General features: G+C 47.1%; 2 protein-coding genes across 4 annotated transcripts; one reads left to right on the forward strand and one right to left on the reverse strand.

Annotated features, from left to right (window-relative positions):
* Positions 1-13: 13 nt before the first annotated feature.
* Positions 14-16,685, reverse strand: Tdg (thymine DNA glycosylase). 3 transcript variants are annotated; one of them, XM_057757545.1, is made up of 10 exons: positions 16,520-16,679; positions 12,985-13,121; positions 11,463-11,704; positions 11,159-11,228; positions 8,040-8,175; positions 7,817-7,899; positions 7,634-7,728; positions 4,452-4,623; positions 3,826-3,951; positions 14-3,508 (listed from the first exon to the last, which is right to left on the reverse strand). In XM_057757545.1, exons 1-10 carry the CDS (start codon positions 16,540-16,542, stop codon positions 3,378-3,380), a joined length of 1,215 nt encoding a protein of 404 aa, XP_057613528.1. In that variant the 5' UTR covers positions 16,543-16,679; the 3' UTR covers positions 14-3,377. The 3 variants fall into 3 exon arrangements, with proteins under 3 accessions (XP_057613528.1, XP_057613529.1, XP_057613527.1); XM_057757546.1 differs by having other exon boundaries at positions 18-3,511; positions 16,627-16,685; XM_057757544.1 differs by having other exon boundaries at positions 18-3,511.
* Positions 16,686-20,636: 3,951 nt separating this feature from the next.
* LOC130866323 (ubiquinol-cytochrome-c reductase complex assembly factor 6) lies at positions 20,637-24,796 on the forward strand. The gene is made up of 3 exons (XM_057757663.1): positions 20,637-20,735; positions 20,908-21,024; positions 23,416-24,796. The coding sequence occupies exons 2-3, from the start codon at positions 20,917-20,919 to the stop codon at positions 23,506-23,508; spliced, it is 201 nt and encodes a 66-aa protein (XP_057613646.1). The 5' UTR covers positions 20,637-20,735; positions 20,908-20,916; the 3' UTR covers positions 23,509-24,796.
* Positions 24,797-25,694: the final 898 nt, after the last annotated feature.

The raw sequence follows: 25,694 nt of genomic DNA on the forward strand, positions 1-25,694 counted from the left end.
GCATTATTCTACCAGTTAAATACAATAGGAAGAAAACTGTCTTCAGGTCTAAAGCAAGGAAGAACACATCCAGTCTTGCTACAGAAAAGTCTACACCTTAAGTATGGCCGTTCTTAACGTTTATTGTCAAACCATGAAGATTTCATGTGAATGTAAAGTCTCAGTGAAAAACTCCCATGCTGTCATGTGCAGGAGACATCAGCATTTACTACTCATCCCTCACCCATTCTCCAGTCATAATTTAAAGGGATTTCTCTACTCAAAGAAGCCTATGGTAAAGCTATAACAGTTATTACCGAAGCAATTCATAGTTCCATGCTTTACAGTCCCCTGACAACAGTGGTTCAGTTGATCCTGATCCCTGACGCAAGGCACTTAGAGCACCTGCACAAAGTGTCCATGTAAACAGCAGTGCAGAACATCTTAGCGTCACATGACTCAGCCGCCAGTTTTGATGGGTGCTGTTTGAGTTGTCTGGCTGCTTTTCTGGGTGTCGTCAGGACTGTAGAATGTGATGACCATCCCCTCTGCAGAGGAGCTGGACTACTTCAAGTACGGTGACCTGCAAAATTCAGCCAAAAGGCTGGGCCTCCGGGCTACCCCTTGAAAGCCCACCTGAATCCAGAAACAAGGAAAAAGTAAAAATCAGCTGAGAATCAGTCTTCTGCAGTCTCCTGTGCTGAGACAGAGATACAAATTAACTGTGAGGAGCAAGCTGAAGGAACCAGTTATGTCACCAAAGCAAGAAAGAGGCACAAGACAGTCTGTGGAGTTCCTAACTCCCAGGATCATTCTGAGGAAAGAAGTGACCCTACTATATTATAGAATCAAGAAAAGCAAAACCTCAGAACAACCAAGTCTCCATGTGTGACCCCACCTGGGAGTGTTCGGGACCCCTAAGCTGGACCACAGAGAGGAAATCCACCGCTGCAGCTATTACCCCACTCAAGCTGACGCTGAGCAGCACAGACTCCAGGCTCTAGGAAGAAACCGGCGTTTGATCTCCAGGCAGGCTTTTCCCATCCCCTCAACTACAAGCCACACAAGGGAAAGCTGAAACCTCGGGGCAATCTGAAGAAAATAGTTCTCTGAAGAAGTGTGCAAGCAGAGTTAGCTCACTTACAGCCATGTCCACACCAGGGAAGAACAACACAAGAAGCATAAGCAAGAACGCCAAGAGAGGAAAGCAAAGGTTCTGGAAGCTCTCAGAAACCTGGTTCTGACTAAAGCCGAGCGATCCTGCTGATTCCTTGACTCCCAACTTGTTTCCTTTTGTGAATGTGTTCATCACCTCCTCTTTAGTCAAAAGCTCATCTTCTCATAATTTGGAGTATCTGTTCTCTGTGTGCTATAGCTCTGAAAATACATTCTCGCCCTAAAGCTCAGAACTAAAGTGGCTTTCACCTACTGTCCTGTCCAACTCTGCTTGAGACCTGTCCTTGGGGTTCTCACCTAGGTTTCCCATGTCAAGGTCCTGCTAGTTGTGAGACAACCTGCGTTCTTTCCCGGACAGAAGCGGTTCCCTTGTGCAGCAAGCCTGAGCAGAAGCCTGGCCTGAGAGTGTGAGTGAAATACAGTTCACAGGAAAGGGGGGCTACAGAGGCCACCTCTGCGTTCACTGTCTGGAAAATCTAAGCACCTTCTGATTTGGTTAGGTCACTCACTACTTTATCAAGGTAAAAACATGCCTTAGCTTAGGACCCTTGTTCACATCAGTTCATGTAATTGCCAACTGTCACTCATATTTTAAGACAGAATTCCTTGGTGCTTTCTACTTGTTAGATAAAGAGCCATAGGGCAGAGGAGGTGCCTCAGTCGTACTGCCTTGGGTACCACACACTGGACCCTGGATTTGACCCTGGTACCAGTCTGAGAAACTGAGAACTGCAGCTGTCCAGGCCACCACCTCTGTCAGACTTATAGCTGTAAGGAAGAGAGGAGAGCAGCTAAACAGAGCCTTGAGTTCTCTGCTCTGCCATGTGACGATTCTGAGCTGTGTGTAATGCTTATGATTGTCATAAATAAAGTTTTTATTTGTGAAAAAAATAAATAACGTGACTTGTACACAGCTTGACCTAGACTTAAGAAAAAATAAAACCCATCATTGCTACAGCTAAAAGGCATGTTATGATTCACAAGAAACTGCTTCTATTATTTATAGAAGGACGGACTGTGGAATATAATAAAAAGCTCACGGACATTTCATACTGCAAACCAGCATGCTCCTTGGGTACGTACGCATCAAGTCAGAATATTCATGAGCGATCAGGATGATCCAAGAGGCATTTCTGAATACGCAGTTTTATATCCACCAGCCCTAATGGGCTAGACGATTTGTAGCACCATGGAAAATGCATAACAGACCACAGAGGTACAACAGCACACAGAGGACAGAAACTCCACAGATTATGGCCGGGAGTGATGGTAGAAAAAGAGCTTGGACTAAAGTAGAGGTGGTGATAAACACATTTACAAAAGAAAACAAGTTGGAAGTCGGCCTTTTCATGAGGTTCACTTAGTGCAGAGTAACAAAGTGACAGTAATTTTTACATCATTGACTAAAATCTTAGTACATCCCATGCACACATAGCACCAATTTAAAAAGAATTATCAAAGACCTCCAGCACCGTGTCGCTCACCCTGAAAGTTCATTTCTTATCACAAATCAGAAGAGTGATAAACACTGATGGGGAAATTCAGTAAAATACACAATTGGCAAACTGTAAAAGGTCTACTGTGTTCTCAGGAACCTATCAGCTCAGCAGTTTCTGCCTCTGAGAGAACCAACACCCAGGAGTGAGAGGCCAAAGGCAGGGCTCAGGCCCCATGGGCAGGCTACACTGTTTCTAATACTAAGCAACTGCCATACACAGCATTTGGAGAGTGTGACTACAACCCCAGCTCCCGAAACTAACCAGGCTCCACTGGGGATGGGTTAGCTTCTCACATAGGAATCAGCACATCTGCCTTTTCCTACTCTGATTCTTACTAGCATGCCCTTCTGAGGCTTTAAAAGGGATAAAGGCATATATAGGTATGTACAGTCAAGAATCAGCTATAAATATTCAGACTGTTGCGTTTTAAAATTACACCAAACTGACTTCCCAAAGAAAACCCGTTTCTTCATAAATGAAATATAGTATATAAAAAGCTGGAATGATGGGTAATTCAAATACAAAACTCAGGTACAAAACAGCCCATTTTTTCCTTCCAAACTACACAGGCTCATACAGTTGACTCTACCGTACAGACAGCTGCTCCATACAGAATTACACCCTAGCGTAAGGAACTATTCTAAGTCTTCAGGAGACCGAGGCTCGAGGTCCTGCCGACTGCATTAAAACTGCAGCACCGGGCAGAGCTGAGAAGCGCCGCCATCAAACATGGCTTCCTTCCTGCTCGTGTGTCCCACAGTTACTGAACGACGGGTCTGTGCACGGCTGCGCCACCCACTGCCCATTTGCAAGGTCGCCGGGAGCCGCTTCTCCTCTCAGCTCCGCACTGTTGGCTGCTGGGAAGGGAAAGGAATCTTAGGTCACTGTCAAGTTTCAACTGATCTCACTGGGAGATTTTTAAAGGGCATTAAAGAATTATTAAAATACTAAATGAGTTTTTCAAATCAATGGCAAGTTTCTACTAGATTTTCAGATGATTTGTTGTTCAGAGAAGTAGATGGAAATGGGTTGGTTTAGAAGCCATGACTCAGGAAAATGATGTGAAAATCTTTAGTCCCTTAATTGTAATAGTATTAGTATTCCTACATCACCAATTCCTTTCTGTTTCTGTTATGTTCCCATCGCCTCCCAGTCCTCTGGAGGAACATACTTAGCCCATTGGAAGGAAGGCTGCAGGGTTCACTATCACACGGGTTTCCGCTGTACGCACTGCCGTACGCTGCTTCGTAGCCCGGGTCATACTTCTCTTCCTTAACAGCCATCTTCTTCGCATCCTCTGTGGGAAGGTGGGAGATGAGTGAAACTGGGGTTGTGTGGAGTTTTCTATGCAAATTCAGCTGAGTCATATAAAGATTTGTTATTTTTACTCGTGTGTGTGTGAGTGGCATGAGCCCATACACCTGCAGGTGACCAAGGAGCCAGAGGGCAATGGACCCCTGGAACTGGAGTTTCAGGGGGCTGTGAACTGCCTGAAGTGGGTTCTGAGAACCAAACCTGATCTACAAGAGCAATCAGTTTTGTTTTACCCACTGAGCGAGCCATCCATCTCTCCAGCCCCATTTGCTATTTTCTTAAAATTCTTTGTAACATATACTAAATGAGCTCAGAAACTGGGAGGCAGGGAGGTGCTCCTTAGACCCAGAACAGGGGAAGCTGTGGTACGAGGAGATGTGAATAGACACTAGAGTCCATCACCACAGCATCTGGTTGTAATTTCCCTTCCTCAACTTCCTTTCTGTTCTGTACACGAGAAATTGATAAGGGAAGGGAACAAACCTTGTGCGAGCTGCAGGTCAAACGTGTACTGCACCTCCTGAACGTCCGTGTTCCGTTCAATGCCCTTCAGCTGGTCTCTTAAGTCCTTCAGCTTAATGTAGTAATGCACCTTGTCCTGGGCGCGAGGAAACTGGGCACACCTGGCACTGGACGACGGCATGACGTAGCAGAGCTGGGATCGACAAGGTTTCACGTGTAAGACTTTAACACTGAACTGAATCTACTCATACTGCGGTTAGAAAAACAGGTTTAATTGGCTTAATTGGTACCTAAAAAAGATGGCTCACCCAGCATTCCTCTCAAGTTTTGTCTTTTTTTCTTTTTTAAATATTTATTTATTATGTATACAATATTCTGTCTGTGTGTATGCCTGAAGGCCAGAAGAGGGCGCCAGACCTCTTTACAGATGGTTGTGAGCCACCATGTGGTTGCCGGGAATTGAACTCAGGACCTTTGGAAGAGCAGGCAATGCTCTTAACCACTGAGCCATCTCTCCAGCCCCAAGTTTTGTCTTTTTACAGTAAACCCAGATCACAATTCAAAAGGAACAAGAGTGCAGCACTGACGGTGAAGCCCCTCCCAGCTGTCTCTATCGCCTAGGCCCCTCGGCTGGGGCGTCACTCCTGAGTTCCCAAAGTGTGCGTGGCTGACCAGAGGCACCCAGGGCATCCTTTAAAAAACACCAAGCACAATGTGCTCTTCTTTCTCTCACCAGTGCATCTCAGAGATGTTCTGACCAGAGGGCAAGGCTAAAGGCCTCTTCTAACCTACTAACCAGAGCCAACTCTCTTCTAACCTACTAACCAGAGCCAACTCTCTTCTAACCTACTAACCAGAGCCGACTGCAGTTCAGGTTGTCTGCCTTCTCTGTCATTAGCTCTAGGGAATGCTCCCAGACAGCTACAGGGAAAGACACATTTATCATTTTGGTTGTTGACAAACTGTCCTTCAAGGAGAAGTTGCTTTGTCCTCTCTACACATAAGTAAGGCATGCACTACTGTATTTATGGGGATTTTCAAAGTTGGTTTCTTTATTATGTAATTATTTTCCTTTGAGGTTTCCTCATCACATAATTACTTTTCTTTGATTACAGCATGTTTAAAGAAACTCCTAATTGATGTTAGCATGCTTTATAATAGCACATTCAATTAAATGACCCAGAGTAGACTGGCTGGGGATGATGGTGCTCTAATCCGAGCACTCAGGGCAGAGGCGTGACCTGATCTATAAAGTGAGACCCACCCTCAACGCCCCCACCACACCCACACTTAAAGTAAAAGAAAAGAGTAAATTGTTTTCTCTTTGAGCTAAATCACTATAAACATCAACAGTCTCTTATTTAGTGGTAAAGAGTACACTAAGTGCAGGGCCATCACTATAAACATCAACAGTCTCTTATTTAGTGGTAAAGAGCACACTAAGTGCAGGGCCATCACTATAAACATCAACAGTCTCTTATTTAGTGGTAAAGAGCACACTAAGTGCAGGGCCATCACTATAAACATCAACAGTCTCTTATTTAGTGGTAGAGCACACTAAGTGGAGGGCCATCACTATAAACATCAACAGTCTCTTATTTAGTGGTAAAGAGCACACTAAGTACAGGGCCATCACTATAAACATCAACAGCTTCTTATTTAGTGGTAAAGAGTACACTAAGTGCAGGGTCACCGAGAGGACCGCCATAGTTACTTCTTGGCTGTCACTGACCCAGATCTAGAATCACCTCGGGAGGGGCAGGTTCATCTGAAGAATTATCCAGATCAGACTAGTCCGAGAGGCCCTTTCTTATTTTGGGTGTGAGGGGCAGGCATGTAGCGTGTACAAGTGGGATCAGAGGGCAGACAACATGTGGGAGGCAGTTCTCCTCCTCCCACACACGTGTCTAGGCACTGAACTCAGGCTGTCAGGCTTGGCAGAAAATGTCTAAACCCATTCAATGACCATCCTGCCAGGCCCATGAGGCATCTTCTTAACTGCTAATATATGTAGAATTAAGATGACAAAGTTTCTCTGTATAACAGCTCTGGCTGTCCTGGACCTTGCTTTGTAGACCAGCTGGCCTCAAACCACAGAGATCTGTCTGCCTCGGCCTCGGTGTACACCATGTGGTTTTTAAAAAGCTGTGTCCAGGGCAGGCCTGGTAGCACAGGTTTATAATCCTGTCCTCTCCTCAGGAGAATAGCAACTCAAGGCCAGCCGCAACTGTAGAGCAGTCTGAAGATGACTTGGGGCAACTTATTGAGACTATCTCAAAACAAAAAGTAAAAAGAAGGCTGTGGACATAACTCAGTAGCAGAGCATTTGCCTGGAATGTGGAAACCTAGGTTCAGTCCCCAACACCAGCCTCCCCGCCCCCGACACCGGAGAATGAAGGAGCACTGTATGAAATCTACCTTGGAAAGGGCCAGGGTAGAGCTGAGTGGTACAGTAACTGCCTGATGCACACAAAGACCTAGGTTTGCCCTCAGCACAACAAAATCAAACAAGACAGCCAAACGCCTATATTCTTAAGTACTAAACAAAACTGGAACACATGTCTGCAGCAAAGACTCTGTGGGAACTAGTTAGAAAATCACTGTATAGGACTGAAGGTAACTCAGCAGTTAAGAGCACTGATCGCTCTTACAGAAGACCCAGCGTTCAGTTCTCAGCATCCACATGGTGGCTGACAACTGTATCTCCAGTCCCAGGAAATCTGGTGTCCTCTTCTGGCCTCCATTAGAACTGCACACGTGTACACAGACATATATGCAAGCTAAACACCCATACACATAAAAAATAAATAAGTAGATAAATAAATGCTAAAAAAAAAAACAACACAGGGCTGTCTCATGATATGAGATTATATGACAGTAGCCAACGGAAGGGTGGCTGGATGTTTGTCTAGCAAGTATTAAATATACAAACGAAGTAGTTAATCTTACCAGTGAGGCTTGTGTTTATATGTACACCTGAGTTCTTAAGTGACTGCCACTGACGATATTCTGAATGTCCTGTGAGCCAGGTCCTCTGACATACAGCTGACAAATACTTTTAAATAAAACTTTCATCACATCTGGAAGTGTAAGCTGATACTTATTTACTAGAACAGGACTTTTCTCATGACAAAACGGCCATGTCTGAACAACGAGGACAACTGGCCAGAAGCCCTGGTCTCCAATGTACTCGGAGGACTTACGGTTTCTGTGTCTGGGATCTTGTGGGGTTGAAGCCCAAATTCCAAGTTCTTAACCTTTACTCCAAAAACTTCCTTACTGAAAATTTCATAAATACCTAAAATAAAAAAAACAAATAAACCATATTTAACACTGCCCTTGACATTAGCATAGAGAAAACAGAAAACTGTAGAAGTAAATCTTACATTTTCCATTAAACACCGCTATTCGTGGCTGGTATTTCTGCAGTTTCTGCACTAGGATTCGTCCTCCTTCCCGGAATTCCTTACTAAAATTGAAACAAGAAGCAGAGAAACACAAACAGTATACACAGCGTGCTACTTTCAGGCAGTTCTCAAAGAATGTCGTGCACCAATGTCCCCAGGACCCGAGAGCCCGCACCACCATAAGCTCCAGCTCTACAGCTACCTGGACAGATCCTTGCTGCCTGGCGTCGTCCTCTCCACCATGTTGGTGAAGCCGATGCCATACTTCCCGGGTAAGGTGTGGTCATCCATGTGGTTCAGCTGAACCTCACTCAGTCCTGACATGAACAGACACTTCCCTGGGAAAAGAGGGCTCTGTCACTTGCACAGAAGGCAGAAAGCTTTTACCAAGAAACTCATGGAATAGTCTACACTACACCTGGAGGGCGATAAAGGACTTACAACCCAGCTCTAATCCCATACTGAAGAATGACAGCAGGCTGGATACCATGCTAACCTCTATGATGTTAATAACCATTACTTTCCTACAAGAAACTAGTATCTTTGCACACACAGCTTCAAACCGTGTTCTACCCAGTTACTGGTCCTGCCACCATCTGCCTTTGGACTGCCCTCTAGACTAGAACACCCGGACAGTGGAGGGAACTAAAACATCCTAACAGGGACAATATGGTGCTAGTTTCAGAAGTACATTATGACTTATAGCCTAAACATCTGGAATCTTGACTCTGATAAGGAGTGTTTCTTGAGGACATGCACTGCTCTAGTAGGCAGTGGTAAAGTGTCTGTGTGAACGTCTTCCATACGCAGAGCAACACATATGGATGTCTTCCATATGTAGAGGAACACATATGGATGTCTTCCATATGTAGAGGAACACATACGAACTTCTTACACATGCAGAGGAACACGTACGAACGTCTTACACATGCAGAGGAACACATACGAACTTCTTACATATGCAGAGGAACACATACGAACTTCTTACACATGCAGAGGAACACGTACGAATGTCTTACATATGCAGAGGAACACATATGAACATCTTACATACGCAGAGCAACACGTATGAACGTCTTACATATGCAGGGCACACAGTAGTAGCAGTGCCAGCTCACTAGGGAAGAATGAGCCCTCGCTGCTATCATCTTCTATAGGAACTATCTTTAGAGGATGTCTCGGTCAAAGAATTTTATATATAACTGATATCTAATAAGCAATGGATTTCTTTAAGAATGTTTTTTAGGGGGCTGGAGAGATGGCTCAGAGGTTAAGAACATTGCCTGCTCTTCCAAGGGTCCTGAGTTCAATCCCCAGCAACCACATGGTGGCTCACAACCATCTGTAATGAGGTCTGGCGCCCTCTTCTGGCCTGCAGGCATACACAGACAGAATATTGTATACATAATAAATAAATAAATATTTGAAAAAAAAAAAAAAAAGAATGTTTTTTAGGGGGCTGGAGAGATGGCTCAGAGGTTAAGAGCACTGGCTGCTCTTCCAGAGGTCCTGAGTTGAATTCCCAGCAAACACATGGTGGCTCACAACCATCTGTACTGAGATCTGGCGCCCTCCTCTGGCGTGCGGGCATACATGGAGGAGAATGTTGAATACATAATAAATAAATAAATCTTTAAAAAGAAAAAAAGAATTTTTTTTTTTTTGGTTTTTTGAGACAGGGTTTCTCTGTGGCTTTGGAGACTGTCCTGGAACTAGCTCTGTAGACCAGGCTGGTCTCACAGAGATCCGCCTGCCTCTGCCTCCCGAGTGCTGGGATTAAAGGCGTGCGCCACCACCGCCAGGGAAAAGAATGTTTTTTATGTGTATGGATGTGTCTTAGTCAGGGTTCCTACTGCTGTGATAAAGACCATGACCAAATGCAATTTGAGGAGGAGAGGGTTCATTTCAACTTACATCTCTCAGGTCCAACCCCATCACTGGAGGGAGTCAGGGCAGGAACTCAGTGATGCAGAGGCCATGGAGGATGCTCCTTACTGGCTTGCTCAGCCTGCTTTCTTACACACTCAGGACCACTCACAGAGTCCTGGGCCTTCCCATAGCAGTCATTAATCAAGAGAACACCCACAGCCCAATCTGGTGGTGGCTTTTCTCAGTGAGGTTCCCTCTTACCAAATCACTCTGAGCTTGTGTCACACTGACAAAAAAAAACAAAAAAACAAAATAAAAACAACTGTAACAAGTGTTTTTCCCAGGGTGTTGTGCACCACATGTGGGGTGAGTGCCAAAGGGAGTATCAGGTCCCCTTAAACTGTAGTTGCCGGCAGTTGTGAGCCAGCATGCGGCTCTCTGGAAGAACAGCCAACGCCACTGCCCTCTGAGCCAGCATGCGGCGCTCACTCTGGAAGAACAGCCAATGCCCCTGCCCTCTAAGCCAGCATGTGGCACTCTGGAAGAGCAGCCAATGCCCCTGCCCTCTGAGCCAGCATGTGGCACTCTAGAAGAACAGCCAATGCCCCTGCCCTCTAAGCCAGCGTGCAGCACTCTGGAAGAGCAGACAATGCCCCTGCTCTCTGAGCCACCTCTCCAGCGCCACAATCAACACTTTTCACCTCTCTAAGGAAACAACACTCACAGAAATCTGGGAACACCAATGCCTTTGTCTACACTGGTGGTCCTAAACATTGTGGTGGCCCCCAACCATAAAATTATTTTTGCTGATACTTCATAATTATAATTTTGCCACTGTTATGAATTGTGATATAAATATTTTTGGAGCTAGAGGTTTGCCATAGGTGTTGTGACCCACAGGTTTAGAACCACTGGTCTACACAGTCACAACAAAGTACCACTGTTACCGTATCTATGGAATAAACACACACACACACACACACCTCTTAAAAAAAAATCAAGGCCAGGGCATGGTAGTGCATGCCTCTAATCCCAGCACTTGGGAAGCAAAGGCAGGGGGATTTCTGTGAGTTCAAGCCAACTTGTCTATACAGTAGTTCCTGAACAGCAAGGATTACACAAAGAGACTGTCTCAATTTTTAAAAAAGTAGTAACAGTAACAAATATATAAAACCTTGAAAACATTGAGCAAGGAGAAAGTACGGGTTAGCCAGTTGTAGAACATAAGCTTAGCACGCTCACGGTCCTGTGTTTAATCCCCAGCTCCACAAAAAAACTGCAGAAGTGCTTTCCCACACCCTCCGCTCTCCAGTATAGCGAATGCCAAGAGTGACAGAGCCTCGATCTTCATGAACATGCAGAAATATGAAATCTGATTTGTATCATTCTCATAAAGTCAGCCCATTAATCCTAATAAGAACAGCTCATTCTAAAGTGGAAGGAGACACTTACAGAAATGGTTTCCAGGTCCAGGGTAGTGGTGCCCTTTGTAAGCAGCCATCAGTCCTGGGTTGATACCAATCTACAAAACAAAACAAGCAGTTTTATCTGTAAGAATTGGGCTATCAAACAGTAAACGAGCGGGGCTGCCTCTGACTCTCTGGCCTACTTGTGGGCCTTTCCCTCCTCCTGCGCTGCCTCGTCCAGCCTAGGGGGGGGGGGGGGGCCTGTGCCTGATCTGAGTGTAGCTTGTAGGGACCACCGCTAAGTTAGTCCCCTAGTGATGTTTACTGTCAGGAAGGACAAAGATTCTTACAATCACAATGTCCAGATTGAAGGTCAAGATGTCGGGCAGCGTCTTGGTGAGCAGCTCAGCTTCGGAAACCCCGTTGAAGCGGTCCACTTTCCTCTTCACTTTAAACGCGTCCGTAATCTTCTCTTGCTTCTCTTTTGACTTTGTGGACTTGCCAGGTCTTTTTGACCCAGCAGGTTTTTTGAGTTCCACGGGGTCCTGGGGTTCTGATGCTCTGGTTTTTCTTTTCCTTCTCTTTGGAGCCTCTGAAACACAGGGATTTCCAGAATGTGGAACTCCACAGCAGCCACCCGTGAACACCCATGCTATCCGATTTCCCCACGCTGGCTTCTGCAATGTGTTCTCTTTCCTCTCCATCCAGGCACATGTAACTGAGTGGGATCCCTCTGTGTGCTGTGAACACCTTCGGTTAATACAGATGCTGCTTTGAGCTATAGCAGAGCAGGGCAGAACAGAGCTAGGCGGGGAAAACTACACTGAATGCTGGGAGAAGGAAGGCGGAGTCGGGGAGTCACTGCCACCAGAGTCAGACATGCCAAAACTTTGCCAGTAAGCACCGCCACATGGCAATACACAGATTAATGGAGATGGGTTCATTTAGGATATATGAGTTAGCCAGAAATACGCTTAAGCTATTGGCCAAACAATTTATAGTTTCTATGTGATTACTTCGGGAGTCTGGGCAGCCAGGAACACACAAGTGGACTCCTGCAGTATGTGAGTCACAGAATGATTTCCTATACAGTCTCACTTGGTTTCCCCAGGGAACCACTTTATAGGAATTCTATCAGTACATGAATATTTAAGTAAGCAAATTTTTGAATAAGGCTGGACAAGGTGGTGCACATCTTTAATACCAGCATTCAAGAGGCAGAAACAGGAAAAGAATTTCTGTAAGTTCAAGGCCAGCCTGGTCTACAGTGAGGCCCTGTCCTCACTACTGACACTGAGACTGAACAGTGTGTGCTGAGGGCTACTCTGTCCGTTAGAGTGTGTGTCACCACCTGCCACTCCTGCCTGACAGTCACCACAGTCAGGTGTCTCTGACAGCACTACTTACCAGGCTTCCTATCTTCTAATCCACTCCCCGCCATCAAGCCTCCAGACTGACTTTAAAATGCCCATTTAAGTCACTTCCTTGCTCCCACTCTCAACAGCTCTCCACTGTTTAGGGTCAACACAAGCCTGACTGCCTCATTTGGTCCCACTGCCCACCATTTCCTTCTCTACTTCAGAATCCACACAACCGCTCAGGGTTTTGGCTGCCATTCCTCAACTCTGCCCCCTCAGCGGCACCTTCTCTTCTCTGTCACTCATGGAATATTGCTTTACCTCGACTTTTAGAGCTCGCGTTGGTGTTCTGCTGCCTCTGAGCCCAAGTCAGATGCTAGTGACGTAAGGTCTCGGGTGGCCATTTTGAGCCCCTGCACAGCACTTAGTGTGCAGATGTGGAACATGTGTTTACTGCTGCTTTACCAAGGGAGGAGGCATGGGGGTGGTTTTAAACCAGCATGCTAAGAACTACCTGGTACAGGTTCAGGTTCCTGGGCAGGAGCTTCTGCTGGCATCTGATGGTCAATCGTCACCGCCACGTTGAGAGCTTCGGCCATCCTTTGTTGAAATGGAAAGGAGTGAAAACTCTGACCCTGCTCCAGAGAAGAGCTGAAAGAACAGTCGGGTACAAGTTGTGAGTTTACGTGATCGGGTGGACAGATCTTCAGTATCCAGGTATTTTATAGCCAGACTGTAGTCATTACTCAAAGACAATAGGCGAGGAAGAAGGCTGACCCCCCCAGGGCCCGCTAGCTCCCTGACGTTCACCAAGCCTTCACCACACAAACACTGACTCTCACTGTGAAGTGACCGAATGTGCCACTGAAGCCGCCAGTCCTGTCAAGTCGCCTATACTCTCTCTGAAACTAGATTGCAGCAACTTTCTAGTAGTCTTGAAGGACTATCAATCCATCAATCCGTATGAATTAAAAATATTCACAAGTACAATTTATATCCCCATAAGCACTACTCCCCATCTTGGCACAAAGATTTCCCCATCCTAACAGTGTAACTTAGGTTCTCTTCTGGTGTGTGTGTGTGTCTGTGTGTGTATATATGTGTGTGTGTTTGTTTTGGGACAAGGTTTCTCTGAGTAGCCCTGGCTACAGCCTCCCAAGTGCTGGGATTAAAGGTGTGTGCCACCACTGCCTGGCTGTTCGTGTGCTTTTTTTTTTTCTTTCTGATTTTTCGAGACAGGGTTTCTCCGTAGCTTTTGATTCCTGTCCTGGAGAAGGATGGATAGAAAAATTAAAGGACATGAGAAGGGAAAGTCTTATTCCAGAGTTTGGCTGTGAATCAGAACATCAACACACTAATAAAAGTCACAGTTTCCTACAGGGATTGCCTATCTATCTAAGAACATCACAAGTAAGGATATTAAAAACAGCAAACTAAGCTTAATTAGGCCGGAGAGTCTGTGGGCTTGAGTTTGACTGTGTTATACTCCTCTCGCATCCTGAAATCTAAACACACCTCATAAAACCACTTAGGATTTTACTTGCAAGCTTGAAAGATAATGGCCCCATAGGCTCGTATTTGCATGCTTAGTTCCCAGGGATGAACTGTCTGGGAAGGATTAGGAGGTGTGACCTTGATGGAGGAGGTGTCTGGCTGTAGGTGGGCTCTGAGGTTTCAAAAGCCTACACTGGGCCCAGGATCTCTTTCTGTCCGCTGTTTTCAGGCCAGGATGCAAGGCTCTTAGTTACAGTGCCATCATGGACTAACTCTCTGAAACTCTAAGCAAGCCCCAATTAAATGCTTTCTTTTATAAAAGCTGGTCATGGCGTCCCTTCCCGGCAATAGAACAGTAACTAAGATTCGTGTGCGCATCTTTTTTCGTTTAGTCTTTAAATCTTGTTGTAAATGATATCCCTTCAGCTATATAGTAGAAAGACACAGAATGTTATATACGCTGTACCTCCTGAGCTGTACCCACGTCCTCGGTGTGTGCTACCCTTTTACACTAAGCACCAACCCCACCCTGCTTGGACCAGGGACATGGCCCAGCAGACAAAGATCCTTGCCACCAAGAATGCCGACCTGAGTCTGGAATCTGGAACCCACAAGGTGGAAGAAGAAAACAAGCCCCAGTAAATTGTCCTCTGATCTCCGTATTTGGGCTGTGGCGCCTGGCATCCCCACACACACACAGGCATGTGAGAGTAGGCGCAAGCGCAGACACACAGTAAACGCTAAAAGTAAAATAATAAAAAAGTGCTTTCGTACAACTCTTACCACTACCTGTCACACTGACTAAATCTGCTTTGCCCTTTCTCATCCTGGCATTCTTCTGTGCAGGGCCATCCGAGATCCTGCAAAGGAAAGGCCTCCAGGAACCGACTGCTCACGGCACCACCACACTGGGGGCAGCTCCTCAGTTAACTTCCCTGCAAACACCCTAAGGACAGATCGGGAGCTGTGCTGTCTAGGCGATTCTAATGCAGGAAGAAGGTGATGAACTATTACAGGACCTAGACCTGCCGTTCCGTGTCAATCTAAAAACCTCCATGAAAGAGGCCGGTTCTTTTCTTCCCTTATCTGTTGGTGTCAACTGCTCCCTGGCCTCTTTCCTTCTCAAACTGCTTTCTCTCTTAGGCCCCTTCTTCACTCCCCTCCCCGTTCCCAGGACTGATTCCTACAGCCGTCTGTGGTTTCTCAACACACACACACACACACACACACACACACACACACACACAGCCACCTAATACTCCAAATACAGCATCAACATGAAATTGATTAGTTAGCTCCCCTCTTCCTGGGACAAGCTATTATATGAAAACGGCCCACAGCCCTCCTGTCTTCAGGTTTTTCCTGCACTTCTGTATAAGACCATGACTCATTTTGTTAATGCTTCACCATCCCATTCATTTAGCTCTTATTTATGAGACTGAGTTAATCCATCAGTTCTACGAACCCCTCTGAAAGTTGAGCTGGGACAGACATCCCTTTCATTGGCAGTCCACTGGCACCCTGCAGCTGGTAAACTGTTGGGGAACAGAGTTGAGGGCAGATAGATCTACAGTGCGTCCTTGAGTCTTTCAGCTGTAAGCCAGGCTTTCACTTCAGTCTCGTGATCTGCCATCAGCCCCCACGACCCGCTCACAGAGGTGTAAGACAGCACAGCGGGCCCGGGCGGTGGTGGCGCACGCCTTTAATCCCAGCACTCGGGAGGCAGAGGCAGGCGGATCTCTGTGAGTTCGAGACCAGCCTGGTCCTGGTCTACAAGAGCTAGTTCCAGGACAGGCTCCAAAGCCACAGAGAAACCCTGTCTCGAAAAACCAAAAAAAAAAAAAAAAAAAAAAAAAAAAAAAAAAAAAGACAGCACAGCGGGGGAGGCTAGAGACAGAATGTCTTGCCTAAAAGTTCATTGTCCAATTCGCCAGGCCTAATAAGTTAACAAGCATCAGTTTATCCGCGGAGGCCCTGCCATCTTGTTTCTCTTATCTCAGCCAGGCGATGGTGGCACAAACCTTTAATCCCAGCACTCGGGAGGCAGAGGCAGACGGATCTCTGTGAGTTCGAGGCCAGCCTGGTCTACAAAGAGCTAGTTCCAGGACAGGCTCCAAAGCTACAAAGAAAGCCTGTCTCGAAAAACCAAAACAACAGCCACAAAAAAAGAGTCTAAATCTCCAGACCTATACTTCGGCAACACCCCCATGACATCATCCTCTGCAGGGCCACCGGAGAGGTACAATGTCTGGATCGCTTTCCTTGCACATTACACACACACACTCCACAAGCGAGAGCATCTACCCGGCGACCCCGTCAACCGCGCCCCCGCTGCATCATCACTGCTCCCGGCGACCCAAGGTGCAGAACCACGTACGGGGGCTGCGGCCGCGCGCGCCACCTTTTAAAGCTCGCGGGTACCCGGACCCCCTCTGGCTGGGGGAGGGGAGGGAAAGGAGGGGAGAGGCGGGCCGGCCCCCAGCGCGCACGCGCAGGCCGGCCTTTGTGCGGGCCGCGGCCCCCGGGCCGACCCCAGCCGCGAGCGTCCGCGTTACCTGCGCGCGCCCTCCGCGTCCATGGCGGCGCCGCTCAGGGTGCGGCCGCTCGTGCCGGGGCCCTCGGGCGCCCGCTCTGCCGCTCGGCGCGCGCACGGAGGACTCACCACGCGATCGGGGGCGGCCGGCGGACGGACGGGGCGCTAGCTCACCGGGCGCACTTCCGGCTCCCTCCGAAGAGGAGGCGGCGCGCCGTCACGTGACGCCGGCCGCCGCGTAGCCTTTCGGGAAACGTGGAGGACCCAGAGGTGGCTGGGGAGCGCTGGGCTGACGTCAGCTGTTGTGGGCGCTGAGTTTCCGGTCCGGCTTTGGGATGTGTGGGTGGACGTTTCGGCTTGGTGACAACTTCATGGCTTTCGACCCCAGATTTTGTGCTCTGCCTGTCATTTTCGGGAGGCAAAAGCAGGCCGATCTGAGTTCGAGGCCAGCCTGATCTACGGCATGAGTTCCAGGACAGCCAGGGCTACACAGAAACCCACTCTCAAAAAAGCAAAAACAAAACACAATAAAAATAATAATAATAATAGCCGGGCGGTGGTGGCGCACGCCTTTAATCCCAGCACTTGGGAGGCAGAGGCAGGTGAATCACTGTGAGTTCGAGACCAGCCTGGTCTACAAGAGCGAGTTCCAGGACAGGCTCCAAAGCCACAGAGAAACCCTGTCTTGAAAAACAAACAAACAAACAAAAAAGTAATAATAATAATAATAATAACAAATTTAAACTGTACCTTAACCAAGACAAGAAAACTGCTTTTATTGTCAGTAACTGTGATGGGGAGTGGGGGATTTTCTGTTTGGAAATGGAAAAGCTAAGAGTAGGAGGCTATTGCCTTTTGGGCCTCAGTTTATGAATCTGTAAAGCAAGGCTCTTAGTAGCTGGGCGAACACTAACCTTTTAAGTCCATGACGCTGCGTGCATCGCGACTTCCCTCGATCTTATACACCAATCCCACTTTTACTTCTCAGCGGATCTTGGTTTTAGAGACGATCTCACTGCACCCCTGCCTGACTTAGAACTTTGTGGCCGCAGTGCAGACTGGCCTCAACAACCTAAGTCAGTCTCTTGGGTACTGACTGGGATTACAAGCGTGTGTCACCACACGTGGCTTTGGGGGTTCTTGGAATGGGTTTTTTTTCTTTTCTTTTTTTGGTTTTTCGAGACAGGGTTTCTCTGTGGTTTTGGAGCCTGTCCTGGAACTAGCTCTTGTAGACCAGGCTGGTCTCGAACTTGACATCTGTCACGGTTGTTAGCGCGAGATTCCCTTAGACAACTCTTCTAGTGATAAGCTTTCCTGTTTCTTCAGGTTACATGATGAGAAACATAGATGTGAATTAGACTTGCCTAGTTTGTGCCACGACAGAGGTTCATGTGTCAATTTACAAAGACTTCTCCCTCCTGTGATACGTGAGCCCAGAGAGGGTCATTCATGGGTTTGTGCTCCATGTCTTTCATTCTGGGATATTTTAACAAAAGCTGACAGGTAGTGGGGCGCATTCCTTTAATGCTAGTGCTCAGTGGGAGCAGAGGCAGGCGAATCTCTGAGATTGAGGTGTTCAAAGTGAGTTCCAGGATAGCCAGGGCTGTTACAGAAAAACCCTGCCTCATGAAAACCAAAAGGGGGGGAAAGGAAGGGGAGATACACACACACACACACACACACACACACAGAGAGAGAGAGAGAGAGAGAGAGAGAGAGAGAGAGAGAGAGAGAGAGAGAGAGAGAGAGAGCGCGAGCCGGGAACCAAGCTGGAGACTTAAAAGCACACAGACAGAGACACAGAGACAGACATGGATACCGGTCATCCTTGATATAAGAATGCCAACTTTATTTGTGCTCAGGGGCAACTTATAGAGTGCTCAGGCCACGCCCCAGCTCACGGGATCTTTCAGCTGCAGGCCTCATCAGAACCCACTTCGCCATCAAGGTCTCGCGCTTCTCCCAGCAGGAAAAGGGTCTAAAGCAAGCAAAAAAAGTCAAGGGGCCAGGGATCTGCAGCTCCCAACAATCCACAGGCAGTAGGAAGTGAGTGAGACACTGGACCTAGCTTGAGCATCTGAGACCTCAAATCCCACCGCCAGTGACACACTTCCTCCAACATGGCCATCCCTCCTGATGGTGGCACGTCCTATGGGCCAAACATTTGAATCCCCGAGTCTTTGGGGGCCATTCCTATTCAAACCTCCACACTTCCTTTACGTATTTCTTTCTGAGACTAGAGCCTGGAGGTCACCGATTAGTCTTGGCTATCATTCCAGCACTTGGGAAGCCGAGACAGGCAGATCTCTCGGGTTTACTGGCCAGTTATCCTCTTCTACTTTGGGAACTCTGGGTCAGTGAGAGACCTAGTCTGGTAAGAAAGGGAAAGAAAAGGAGAGGAATGGACAGGGCCTGAGATATGATACCCCTGAAATTATCCTCTGACCTCTAAATTGCACATGTGCACACACATGCACACACATAAAACAGCTTGGGCATAGTGTTAATTACCTCAGTTGTGGGAATGGTTTTAGGAATGTACACATGGCAAACCACATGAGATTATGAAGTCATACATATTACCATGAAGTAAAAACTAAAAAAAAAAAAAAAAAACAAACATTTTTTTTTTCTATTGAAGGGACTCTAGCCAGCCTGAGCATGGCAAATATGGGTCTGTCAGGCCTGGCCCTTCTCCCCCATTCCCTCTGCCTTGCTAAAAACCATTAGATTACATTCCTAAAACTGCCACCGAGGTCTGTTCCCTTATTTGGCCACTTCCTCCTCCTGATGCTGACTACCAAGGTTCAGCTGTCAAAGTATTGATGTCCAGTAATCAAAAGCCCCCTTTGGTTCATCTAAGTAACAAGCCCATTCAAAACACACCAACTCATCATAACACTCGGTTTCCCCTTTTACCTTTATAAACTTCCATTTGCCTATGGGTCGTGTCTGTCTCCTCTCTATCCAGAGGTAATCCTCCTCCTGCCCCCAAAACAATCCTCCGCTTTCTCTCCTGTTCCCTTCCCCTTTCTTCCTCATCTTCTATCTCCTGTCTTTGTTCTTATTCTCTGCCCTGTCCTTCTCGGGCAAAGAAATCTTGGTGCAGAGAACATGGTCTTGGGTGTCCTGATCAGATACAGGACCTTACAATTACAGTGAAAAAAAAAAGTGTGCATGTGTGGGTGTGTGTAAGAGAACAATTCATGGAGTTGGCCCTCTGCTTCCACCATGTAGGAACGGGGGAGCAAAATTGGGTTAGGTTTAGCAACAAACCTCACTCATTGAGCCATTTTCAGGGCCAAAGTTGTAAAAATGGTCTCACGATTCACGTTATACAATGCCACCTTAATTCTTCAGAATTAATTTTTGCAGTTTGCTTAACAAAAATGAATTCACGGAAGGATGGGAGGGAAAACTGTTGTTGTAATGTAAAACAAAGAAAAAGAAGAATAAAAAGAAAAAAATGAATCCATACACCGAGCACAATCTTTAAAAACTCACAGGTTGAGTTGCATAGATGGAGGTCTCTTTTCCAGAAACACTGTCTCTCAAAGGCACCATACTTGGGCGTGACAAAAGACCTTCAGGACCAGGGAAAAGAGACCTTTGATCTTTCTCTAGAGCAGTGTTCTCAACCTTCCTAATGCTCTGACCTTTTAATATAATCCCTCACGTTGTGGTGACCCCAACCATACGATTATGTCATTGCTACTTCTTAACTGTAATTTTGCTACAATTATGAATTACAATGTAAATATGGTACCCCCAGGTTGACCCAAGAGGTATCGACCCACAAGTTGAGAAACGGGGCTCAAGAGGGTGACCTCTGGTAGGAGCACTACGGGTGCAGCTGCGAAATCTCTCCTCCTAACCACGGGAGGGGGACGGGGTCGTGTTGCTTCCTTTGTGCGAAAGGAGAAATGATGCCGTAAATATCACACCATGGCCAGGGAAGGCAAACGACAGGATGGGGACAGTGACCACGAGTAGGCTGCCTAAAAACGTGGAAGCGATTAAAACAAAAACCGAAAAATAAACTCAGCGCCTCACTTCCGCTAGAAGCACACGAATGCGCCTGCGCGCGCATTGCTCTCGTTTTTACGCTCCGGCGTGGCGCCGGTGCCTTTGCATTTTGGCTCCGGGGCTTGAGGGGACCTCGGGTCGCCCCGCGCACGAGCTCGCGTGGTCCGGGGCAGAAGCGAGGGGCAGTAGCTGCTCCCTTACAGGCCGAAGGGGTGAGGACACACCGGGCCCGCCTTCCACCTACTCAACCGAGCGGGTGCAGCGCCGCTCGCCGGTCACCGAGGAGGGAGCCGCGCGGGTTGCACCCCGGGTGCCCCAACCATCGCCCAGTGTAGAAGCCACCCACGCACCCCTCTAACGCCGCGCCCTTTCCTTCCCTGCCAGCTCTCCACCATGCCCGGGGGCGTGCCCTGGTCCGCCTACGTGAAAATGCTCTCCTCCAGCCTCCTGGCCATGTGCGCCGGGGCCCAGGTGGTGCACTGGTACTACCGGCCTGACCTGGTGAGTGCTGCGGGGCTCGTGCCCATCCTGGGGCGACACCCCAGCATTCCGTCCGTTCATTTGCTCGGCCCCTCTTGACATGTAGAGCGTTCGGGGTATTCGGTTAAACAGTGCTCTCACAGCTCGCTCTTAACACTTAAAGACTGTCTCTTTAAGAGTTAGAGTGAGCCAGCCTGGTCTACAGAGCGAGTTCTGAGACCGTTGGGGCTACAGAAAGAAACCCTGTCCTGGGTGGGGGAGGGATGATAGTGGAATGCCAAGAAAGTTAGTGGAGACAAAAAGTGGCAAGAACTTGCCACAGAAATGCAGTTTTGTGTCTGTCTTCTGCAGGAATAGTTCCCAGCAGCTCTTTAACCAAGGAAATAATGCCTAGACTTTGATCCTGTGAGGTTGACTTGATTCATCTCATTTCTACCGGACGTATACAAGGGTTGTTACCAGCAGCTACCTGTACTCGGAGAAAGCCACACAAAAAGCACAGTCTCGAAAATGAGCGCAGTAAGGGTCCTAGGCCACGTCAGTCGGGTTGGGTGGTCACGTCGGCAGTAGGGCATCTTTCCTGATAGACTTAAAGGCCCAGGTGACCGGCTGCTATAGGATGCTGTATGTTTTCCTAGTATTTAAGGAATATGTGTCCTTTGCCCGCCTAGTCTTTTGGAATTATTCCAGCCACTACTGTTATAAAAACTAAAAGATTTAGGGAGAGAGCAGAGGAGAGACCATGATGGCTGCCCAGGGTTGGCACTCAGTGCAGACTTGCGGGGAACAGTTAAGGATGCTTTTAGTTGCCCAGCATAAGGACAGCGGAAGTGACAGCTGTCATCTTGCAGTTATTTAGACTGAAACCCCGGAGTCATCATAAGTCACTGCATGCCTCAACAAATCCCATTGGGGGAATATAAAAGATCCATCCACATCCTGCCCACTTCTCGAGCCGCCATTGTGCCTACCGTATTCAGGCCACATCAGTTATCACCTTCCTCCGTTAAGATAGGAGCTTCCTGACCGTCTTCTGCCATCCACTCCTGGTCTCTCCATCAGCATCTTTTATCCTTGAGTCAGGTCAGGTCGTTTTTCTCAGAACTCTGCCCAGGGTGGAGGCCAGCGGAGTCTTTATGTCCCCCTCTGCATCCCACAAGCCAGCCTTCTGTCCTCTGGAATGCTGTATCTGATGTTCCGATGCTTTTCCTTGAACATGAAGGCACAGTCATGGCTCAGGTCCTCTGCCACTGTGATCCCATCAGCCTCCAAAACTCGTAGACACCTGCAAGATGGCTTCCTCATCTTCCTCCATACCTGTGTTCAGAAGTCATGAAAAGACGTTCATTATCCTTAACTGCCCGAGAAACGCAGTCAGGACCACCGGTGTGATGTCTGTCACCCGAGAAACGCAATCAGAACCACCGGTGTGATGTCCGTCACCCGAGAAAGGCAGTCATGGCCACCGGTGTGATGTCCGTCATAAAACAGTTGCCAAGGACATGGAGAAATTGGGACCCTCATGCACTATCAGGGGAAATATAAAGTCGGGAGCTGCTTTGAAACCCAGCCTGGCAGTTCCTTCAACAGCCTATGTCCCAGCAATTCCCCTTCTAGGTTTCCACCCAACAAACACCAAGACATACACCATCATACGGATGTTTGACCTTGTTCATGTTCATAGGTGGGAACAATGCAGATATCTGTATAAAACATGATACATCTATATAGAGGAATAACAATTATTCAATGATTCTACATGAATGAACCTTGAAAACATGCAAAAGACTACATGATATACGATGGGCACATATATGTGGGCAGAAGTGGCTTGTGGGGAACTGGGAATGAGAGGAGTTTCTTTTGAGGCAGTGAAGGTTCTAAAATTCTGTTGTGATAGACTTAGAGCTTTGACCGTACTGTAGTGAAAGCCACTTTTTTTTCTTTTGTGGTGCTGGGAACCAAACTCAGCGACACACGCTGCACCCATGCCTGTCTTTCTGCCTTCCTCAAAGGCAGAATTGTGTATGTTTTGCTCATTGCTTTATGCGTTTTACATGATGGCCACTCTTTTGAATACAGTAACTACCATTGTCATTTCCTGGACTTGGAGCATGATAGAGAGCAGCAAGTCGTGCAGGAATGAGTTTCCAAATGTTGAAATTCTCATTTGAAATTGTGAGTCAGTTGGATGTATCCTGTGAGTACTATAGGATTTAAGATACTGCCAGATGATTTAATCATAAACACACAGACAGCAAGAGATGTCGATGAATCGGGGTCCTCCTCATGGTCTGTTGCTGAGTAGCATGCACAAGGCATTTTGTTTTTTCATGCTTTTCAGATCACATTGAACTCTTGTCTCAGAATGTGGTAGCAACTGTCTTTTGGCTCTTGTTTTTATTTTTATAGACAATACCTGAGATCCCACCAAAGCCTGGAGAACTGAGAACGGAGCTCTTGGGACTGAAAGAGAGACACCATGAACCTCAGGTTTCACAGTAGTAGCTTTAAAATACAACTCTGCCAAGAATTCTGTGAATACTTTCCACATATATTTTTAAATGTATTGAGTAAAACTACTTCTTAAATCATCTAATCCAAAAACAAATGCTGGTTGATAGGAACCGATAAGGTAGATCTTGTATTGATTCGGTCAGTATTTTCTAGTCTCACCTGGAGCTCACTGTGCAGATCAGGCTGGCTTCTGCAACAAGGTCTTGCTGTGTAGCCCATGCTGACCTCAGGAGAGTCCTCCAGCCCCCACTTCCCAAATGGTGGAATTACAGGTATGAAGGACTGCACTCATAAGAGCTGCCTAAGCTTCAGCTTCGTGCATTTGGCCGGGAAGATGAGACTGAACATTTGCAATGTCTCCTGCCATTCCTCTTCTTTCTCTGAATGAGCTTGGTTATAATGGCAAGTTATAAATTAAAGAAGTAAAAGTCAGTGAGAACGCTTATAGGGTCTAAACACTGAGAAGTAGTATTTGTACTGAACTGTATAAAATATTCAAAGTTCTTTGGAATTGTGTGCCTAATGGAATTGCAACATTAGTAACAACTTGTCAAGGTGCTTAAATCCCCAAAATTTGAGAAATTGAACTAAAATTGGCATTTTCTTTATACATATAAAAATGAAAGTGCAGTTGAACTGTGTCCCTAAAAAATGTTGACCTCAACCCTTGGTGTCTGGGAGTGTAGGATTGGGGCCATGAGGGTGGGCCTGATGCGGTGACCACTGTCTTAATGCCACGAGAACAGACACAGGGAGGACATTGTGTTAAGACAGTCAGAGACTGGAGCGTTGGAACTGCCAGCCAAGAACACCAAATATTTGAAGCCTGCACCCGAAGCTTGGACGAGGAAAGAAGGATTCTGCAGTCTCAGAATAAGGCCTGCTCACACTGCACCTGAAGCTTGGACGAGGAAAGGAAGGAGCGTACAGTCTCAGAACAAGGCCTGCTCACACTGCACCTGAAGCTTGGACGAGGAAAGGAAGGAGTGTGCAGTCTCAGAACAAGGCCTGCTCACACTGCACCTGAAGCTTGGACGAGGAGAGGAAGGAGTGTGCAGTCTCAGAACAAGGCCTGCTCACACTGCACCTGAAGCTTGGACGAGGAGAGGAAGGAGTGTGCAGTCTCAGAACTCACACCGCACTTCCAGTGTTCTCCTTCAGAACCTGACACCACATTTCCTGCCGCCTAGATTTGTACCATCAGCTCTAGGAAATGAACTCGTTTTAAGATTTTGCTCAATCTTAAATAGAACAAGATAATTTATTCAACAACTGACCTATTTTTTAATGTATGAATGCATTGCTTGCATGTCTGTGTACCACGTGCATGCCTAGTTCCCTCAGAAGCCAGGAGGGGCATCAGATACCCTGAACTGCAGTTACATATGGTTGAGAGGCCATGTGGGCACCAAGGACTGAACCTGGTCCTCTGTTGAACTACCTCCCCTGCCATAAGTAAATTTTACACAAGTTGCATGAATGTATGAACATGTGAATTGCCCCTGGAGGGCAGGCATCAGATTCCCTTGAATATGAGTTATAGATTAGTTTTGAGCCACCAGATGGGTTCTGGGAACTGAATGTCAGTCTTCTATAAGCAAAGAGTTGTTTGCAGCCCTTTCTTCAGCCCCAGACAGGTCTTTGTAAGTCCACCCTACTGAGCAGACTAGGGCACTGAAGGGGAGTTTTCAGTTTGAGACAGTTTCTCATTATGTAACCTTGTCTGGTCCTGGAATTTAGTAAGTAGATTAGGCTGACCCTGAATTCAAAATCTGCTTGCCTTGCTTCCATGGGCACACATTCAGGCCAAGCAAATGCTCACTGACAGCAATGTTTAAAGGTTTTGGCAGGGTCTATTTATTCCCAGCACTGGCTGTCTTACTGGGCTCAGATACTCCCGTCTCGTGTACCACCATGCTCAGCGAACGTAAAATTACCACGGTATGCACACCTTTAATCCTAGCACTCAGGAGGCCAGCTGGAATGCCTGTGAGAGCATGCTCCAAACACTGGCGAGTGACTTAATTATACTGTGGCCCTCACCTATTTACTTTAGGGCCCTCACGATCCCCACCACCCATTTAACGGCCTAGGTTTCTTCCCCTAACCTGCGAAGATTTCTCGATAAGTGTTCCATGACCTCTGAAGATAGTATTCAGTCTCCCTCCTGTCCA

This window comes from Chionomys nivalis, chromosome 25 (genome assembly GCF_950005125.1).
Source record: "Chionomys nivalis chromosome 25, mChiNiv1.1, whole genome shotgun sequence".
Classification (NCBI taxonomy): domain Eukaryota; kingdom Metazoa; phylum Chordata; class Mammalia; order Rodentia; family Cricetidae; genus Chionomys; species Chionomys nivalis.

What these genes read in the sequence shown, in the direction of transcription:
- Tdg (XM_057757544.1), bottom strand. Translation starts at nt 16,542, where the DNA reads ATGGACGCGGAGGGCGCGCGCAG. An exon ending in TCAATCTGGACATTGTGATT is followed by an intron (nt 11,229 to 11,462) that starts GTAAGAATCTTT and finishes TTTGTTTTGTAG; the next exon opens with ATTGGTATCAACCCAGGACT. An exon ending in TGACCTGCAGCTCGCACAAG is followed by an intron (nt 3,952 to 4,451) that starts GTTTGTTCCCTT and finishes ACCTTCCCACAG; the next exon opens with AGGATGCGAAGAAGATGGCT.
- LOC130866323 (XM_057757663.1), top strand. Translation starts at nt 20,917, where the DNA reads ATGCCCGGGGGCGTGCCCTGGTCCGCCTACGTGAAAATGCTCTCCTCC. An exon ending in GGTACTACCGGCCTGACCTG is followed by an intron (nt 21,025 to 23,415) that starts GTGAGTGCTGCG and finishes TTATTTTTATAG; the next exon opens with ACAATACCTGAGATCCCACC.